We start from the raw sequence: 7,066 nt of genomic DNA on the forward strand, positions 1-7,066 counted from the left end.
CACGGAATGAATTATTAAGGGCACAAGTAAAGAACTCTTTTTAGGCTACAGACTATTAACAATTTACTCGTACACTATATGTATTATAGTCACATGATGAGAATAACCCGTGAACATCATTATAGTTATTATCTATCATATGTGAATATTTCCAAATTTAATATGTACTTACACAAAATGGACTATATTTGTCTACTTTACCTCTTTGTAACAGTGCGAGAAATACGATATACAAACAAAACTTGTGCTGAAATATGGGAATGATGATTAGACCCATTTACACTTTGAAGAGAATATGAGAAGCATTTTAAAGCAATAAACTCAACATGCAAATTTTGTGGGTTGGGCCATTTGTACGCTGAGGGCCTCATATGTGACTTCCTTTCTGTATCGGAATAGACTCATGCCATTTTTCAATTCATCAGATATGAAGTAAGCATTTCCATAGAAATCCAAATTAAATTTCCCTTCCACAAAATTCTTTAATTATTTTTCTCTTAGTGTCTTTCAAATATATAAGGGACAGTAAAAAAAAAAATTGTCGTCACTGCTGAAGTGAATACAAAACGATATAAGATAGTTAAATACTAGTTAAAGAACTCAAGAAAAAACAGCACAAATTTACATTTGGAGTCTGTTAAATGACATCCACTGAGTGCGAACATAGGCCTAACAATAGAGGAAGTCATATCAACGGTTTCTTACCCTACACCACCGATGTTCATTGTCATTTCCCTGAACCTCTTACACTTAATACTTCCGCATGAGGTGGCAGACACACTACGCCCCTGCCATTCGTCTCCGACATTGTGCGCAGAACAATTACCACAGGCGCTCGGGCAGTCTGCAACATATGAGGCGTAAAATAATAAGTATGATTCTGCGGAACAAGAAATAAAAGAAGCCAGCGTTTAATGGATAGCAATAACGACATAACAATTCATATAGCTGTTAATCTACAAATTTTACTCTATGCACGTAAGCCTATAATAACTTGAACTTTTTGAATCCGGCGGATCCCAGTGAAATTTCTGGTAGACAAAGACGGGGCTTGGTGATAAGTTTTCGGTAGCTACTCCAGTTTCTTCTACCGATATTCCATCACTACTACATTAATCATCATAAAGATCATGTAATACAGACAATGTAGAGTCGTAGTTCTTTTAAGAGAAACATATTTTATAAGCAAACAACCCTAGAATATATGGTCGCTAGAATAACCTAAATTTGCAGAATAAAGAATCCTGTAAAATGTGTTAAATTAATAAGTTACATATGTGTCATTACAGCCTTTGTCTAGTAATTTATAGTTGTATTTCTTGTATGCATTATTAGCTGTCCTTTCTTGTTTAGTCATTTATATTAATATTATTAATATAGGCCTTAAGCTTTGTTCAATAGTATACAAATTTAAAATGTTTAATGTTTTGCAGAATCTTTTTTTGTTTTGTATTAGTGTAATTGCAAACGTTCTTGTTTTGTGTAAATTGAACGTTAATAATTAGTTTCTTAATAATTAGCTGCTATACAATTTTGTATGTATACAAGTTTATGGTGATGTGGAGGAGAAGATATGATGGCCTTAACACCACCAGAATAAATAAGTTTGTTACTGTTATTATTATTATTATTATTATTATTATTATTATTATTATTATTATTATTATTACTATTATTATTAAATATTGCATTCCTAAGTCACTTTACAAATTTTGGAATCTCTTCTATAATTTCAAGCCATTAGTGCATGCATTAATTTATAAGTAACCTAATAAGGGTTCTGCATAAGACGAAGTATGTTCGCCTGAGTACAGGTTTCGCTCAATGTGGCGCCGTTCGAAAAGTGACACGGGCAAGTAACAGACGACATTAAGATGTATGGATAACACGCGGAGACTAAGAGGAAGGCAGAAAATAGGATAGATTAGAGAATGCTGTGTTTATTTGGCAGAATACTATGTATGTATATATGTATGTATGTATGTATGTATGTATGTATGTATGTATGTATGTATGTATGTATGTATGTATGTATGTACGTACGTACGCACGTACGCACGCATGTACAGTTACCCTTAAAAGGAATGAGACGACTCTTGGTCGTCGGAAGTTAAAGTTCTACAGCGCGGTTCACTCGATATCGACGTAACAATAAATACCATGACATATACAACAAGAATTGTTACAAGGACCACAACAAGGACAAGGACCAGAATAAGAATCACGATGAAGATAGCCATTTAAGGGCACGATTTCACAACATAGCTCGAGTCACAAAATATCGTTGCTTCTCTGTACCGAATGGCAAACGCCTGCTATGGGATCTACATTCTGGACTGCTGCTGTCACTGTCTTGTCTCGGTAGCTCATATAGTAGAGTGTCGGTTTCACTATATAATCGAAACGTCTCTTGTTCGATCCCAGGTAAAGCTTTTTTTTTATTGAGGTGTAATGAATTTGTTCAGAGTTCCTAGACTGTCTAATTTGTCGAAAAATATGGAATAATTTATGCCCAATTTCTGGGTCTTACAAGTGGGCTGAACCTCGTCAAAAAATCTTATTTGGAAGTTAAAAGTATTCTTCCTCAAACAATAATCATAAGAAACAAAAAGAGACCTGTTAACTTAAAATATTGTCCACATGCCATCAGCTTCTATTACATCTCTAAGTCAATCCGGCATGGATGTCACGAGATTGTGGAATAGGTTCTGATCCCCGGCGAGATCTTCCCAGGTGTCAACAACTTGATTCCACATTTCGTCTCGATTTCGAGGGCGTCGGTGGGCATAGGTTGCTATTCTGTAGTGACATAAACATAGATTATCTCTCGGAACTTTTCCGTAAAAGTAAATTAAATTCACTCCTTGAAACTGACAACCTTAGTTGTAGAGTAATTTTCCCACCAGCATACAAGTTGAAGTAGCACAGCTATTGATGAAAGTTTTGTACACAGAATTAGACTAAATTTCTATTCGGGTGATTATTTACATTTATGTCTACAAAATGAATCTTGGAAAAACGTATATGACACTGGTACTACTGATATTAAGGGTAAATGTATTGTATCTTTCACTTAAATTCAGAATCACTTCAGTGGATGTTCTCCACTCAATGTTGTGAAAAAATTCAAAAGTAAAAAAAATGTAGATAACGTAGGGACTTAAAAATCTCATGTATTAAAAGAAGAATCTCTATGCAATGAGCTGCAATGTAATGATCTTCATATTCTTAAATACTACAAGAAGTACAGTGTAATTTATCAAAAATTATGAAAGAGGGAAATAGAATACATTTGAATAGAAAAGTAAAAAATTCAGATAATGCAATTAAAGCTATTCGGAATATTATTAAAGTTAAACTTGTAGATATTCTAAGAAAGAAAATATTTTTTCATTAAAACAAGTGATTATAAAGTAGAGGATTCCAAATCTATTGCAAATTCTTTTAACGTCTTATAGTATATGGCACAGAAATATTATTGACAACTTAAACATTCAAGATTTTGTAAAAGATACTGCAATTGGTTACTTAACAGTTGCATTTAATAATTAGTATTAATATATATATATAATTAGTCAATAACTGCAACATTGCTTTTTCATTCAATTATAACATGAATAAAATTGACTGCACATTAAATTAAACACTAATAGAAACACGTAGATAAAATAGTTAAAATCAACTGAAGGGGTGAGAATGAAATAATCCAAAGCCACACTTTTAACAAAAATTGTTTTGTGCGAGTGTATTTCTTACACATATGGGAAAGCTACTAATAAAATATTGTAATAATTACTCAGCAAATGACATAGTCTAAGGACTCTAAGTTTGTCTTTGTGGCTTAGGAATATTTTTTAATTTCATTTTAATTGTTTGTTTTTAATATATATGCATTTACATTGTACAGTATATATGTGTGTGTGTTTATAAATGCATTCACTAGATTAACGTTTATAATATTATAACTTGTAATTTTGTATTGTCTGTGATAATTAACACTTAATCTCAGGACTTTGTAAAACTCTATTTCAACTTTACTTAGCTATTTCAACATTATTTAAACAAAAAAAAAATCGTTGATGTAGACTAAGAATCGATCTCGCTCTCTTCCACACAACAGGCAGAAGTCCTAGCGTCTGAGCTATTGAAACGACACGAAAGCTTTCCTTTATGTGCGGAGTGTCGATCTAGTCATGAAGGTCCATTGTCGATTTAACTACACGATTTACGTATATATTTATATTTTATTTACGTAATATTATCATATTTTTGGAGTATTTGAAGTGAATTTCGGAACGATGGTAGTAACAAACCAAATAGCCTGCATTTAAGTAACTCAATATTCGTTATCTTGAGTATCAGTGCTCTGGTCTCCGATCATGCGCAGTGTCTTACATCTGAGATTTAGGAATATTCAATCGTCTCATCCTTTTCCAGGAAAACTGTACATGTACGTATGCATGCATGTATGCATATATATATATATATATATATATATATATATATATATATATATATATATATATATACACACACACACATATATGTAAGCTGGATGCGACTGGCGCTATAGTAAGACTAGTTAGCTGTATCATCTGATGTCAGAAAAAAACTTCTCAAGAAAAGTGAAATAACTACCGGTACTGTTTTCTTTAAGAGCAATTGATTGGGTGTGTTTGTACCAAACGGTCATACCAGCAAGGTAATTTTCACTCCGTCCTTCATCGCTGTAGGAGAACAAAGCGTCAATGACCCATCCTTGCATTGGTATTTGTTCCTACTTCACCGTTACTTGTTAAGGGATATACAAACTGTTTGCAAGGCAAAGGGATGTTCATTTTTGACACAATACATTATTATTTCCTATTATTAAATTATTTCCTATTATTAAATTATTTGTACGCATTAGAGACGAGGGGCAAACCTTACAAACAGTTTTCAAACTTGTAACTTGTGAATGAATTCGAGGAAAAATTGGTAAAAAAAATATGTTGGCCTATTCTTTCAAAACATGCCATATCCTTCGAAATATGTGAAATATGTAATAAATGCCTAAATATTAATTATTCATTAAAATATGTGAAATATATGTAACTTAAAACTTCGGAATAATGATCGCTTTGGTTTGATTCGCCAACATTTTAGCTTTTCTTATAGCCACAAATATACAGGAACAGAATATGTAATTACATAATATCCGGGGTCTAGTGATCAGGGATACTAGTCTTAAGTGCATGTTCTAAAATACCACTGTGCACCTGTGTAGTTATATATATGGTAGGCCTACTGTTATTTGGAACCTAGCATTTTGAAGGAGTTTGGGATCCAGAACCGGACGGAGGAACGCCAACAGGCAGATAACCCGATGGATAGCCGAACTCAGGATCTTCGGCAGTAGGTGAACCACGATCGCGTAAGAGAGGAGAGCATGGAACCAACTAGTGCAAACAGCTATCAGGACAACAAATTAGGCTGATCTTTCCCGGACTGTCTAACCGGGACTGCAGAAACTAGCTCCCTTTGAAAGGAAAGAGGTCCTTGCGCAATAGGGATGTACACGGAATAATTATTGTAATTTTCAAGGAACCGAAACAGTTCGAACTGTTACGAGAAAACAACTTCTTTCATCTCTACACGATATGAATTGAATTGGTTTAATTCGCCAAATGACAATGCAGTATAATATGATACTGTCATAATTAAAAAATATATATATACAGTATGCATGTGAAACATCACCACATAATATCATAAAATTCATTCACATTATAAAGGGGGTTTAGATTTAAACTTCTAGTCGTCTGTGATTGTATAATATTAATGTGAAAAAAAAGATAACAATGGTTACATGCAAGATGATAACTTACTTGGTCTTCTTTTAGGTCTTGCATCTGTCATTGTTAAAAGGAAAGACAGCAGAAGAACGAAGACCAGACGAACACGTAACTTCATAATGATACCAATCTGCAAAGGAATTATTTTAAGTTATATAATCATCAACATTTAAAAGATACGCATTATAATTTTATAAGGTAGCATATTCATACTCACCGTTCAGAAGAGCGATTCTAGAGAACTTGAATATCTTATTTTTTCAATCTTCTCCAGTTTCAAGTGTCGACAAATGATGTGTTTAACGTTAATATTGCAGCAGAAATTCCCGGTTCAAGTTGACATGCCTGTTAGCGGTTTAGACGTTCTCGGATGTAACTTGCTTTCCGGTTTAGTAAATGTTAAGTAAGCCACAACTTCCATGTGACATTTAAAAGGTTTGTGAAAGCTATTTAACACATTTAAAATGTTTCGGAATTTAAATGTACATAACATTGGTTTATAAATTCATAATTCAACAATAGTACCTACTCATTATACACGTACTGAAACATACTTTGGTTCATGTTATATATATCAACTAAAAAGCTTTCTTGCAGTATTGAATAATCCACATATTCTGTTGCAGGTGACAATAGCAGCAACATAATATGGAATTGACGTTTACACAGGAAAAAGTACAGTCTGTTGCATTGTTTACTCAAATCAGATCGGCACTCAGTTGCAAAGGAATTTCAGAATACTATTCTGAAAAACGACTTCACCCTCTCGGTTAGTCATAGGGAAATGGTACAACGTTGTATAGACTGAATCTGTTCTCATCTTTAAATTTCTGACATTTGTTTTCTAAGTCCATATTTAATGTTGTACTTCATTATTGGGTATAATTCCTTCATCTGTCATTTAAGTCAGTGGTATTCCTATCTTTTTGCTAGCGTACCCCCAAAATATAAATGTGTATCCTAAACTGCATTGCAATTATGTATATTAATTAACAAAAGGCTATAATTGATGTTGTACTAAAAAGATATTATTATTATTATTATTAGTATAATATTATTATTATTATTATTATTATTATTATTACTATAATATTATTATTGCTATTATTATTACTATTACTATTATTATTATTATTATTATTATTATTATTACACAGTAGTTATTCATACAATAATAATAGTATTGAAACGTAAAATGGTATTCAAGCAAGGAAAAACAAGAGTTGATACTG

General features: G+C 32.5%; 1 protein-coding gene across 1 annotated transcript in view; it reads right to left on the reverse strand.

Annotated features, from left to right (window-relative positions):
* Positions 1 to 6,777, reverse strand: part of LOC138706252 (U-scoloptoxin(16)-Er12a-like) — a 44,007-nt gene extending 37,230 nt beyond the window's left edge. Inside the window, exons 1-3 of the mRNA XM_069835324.1 lie at positions 6,052 to 6,777; positions 5,868 to 5,964; positions 706 to 844 (exon numbers count right to left, since the gene is read on the reverse strand). Coding sequence (XP_069691425.1) covers positions 706 to 844; positions 5,868 to 5,952 — 224 coding nt within the window. The 5' untranslated portion in view covers positions 5,953 to 5,964; positions 6,052 to 6,777. The remainder of the gene's footprint in view (positions 1 to 705; positions 845 to 5,867; positions 5,965 to 6,051) is intronic.
* Between the last annotated feature and the right edge of the window lie 289 nt (positions 6,778 to 7,066).

This window comes from Periplaneta americana, chromosome 9, assembly GCF_040183065.1.
Source record: "Periplaneta americana isolate PAMFEO1 chromosome 9, P.americana_PAMFEO1_priV1, whole genome shotgun sequence".
In the NCBI taxonomy this organism is placed as follows: domain Eukaryota; kingdom Metazoa; phylum Arthropoda; class Insecta; order Blattodea; family Blattidae; genus Periplaneta; species Periplaneta americana.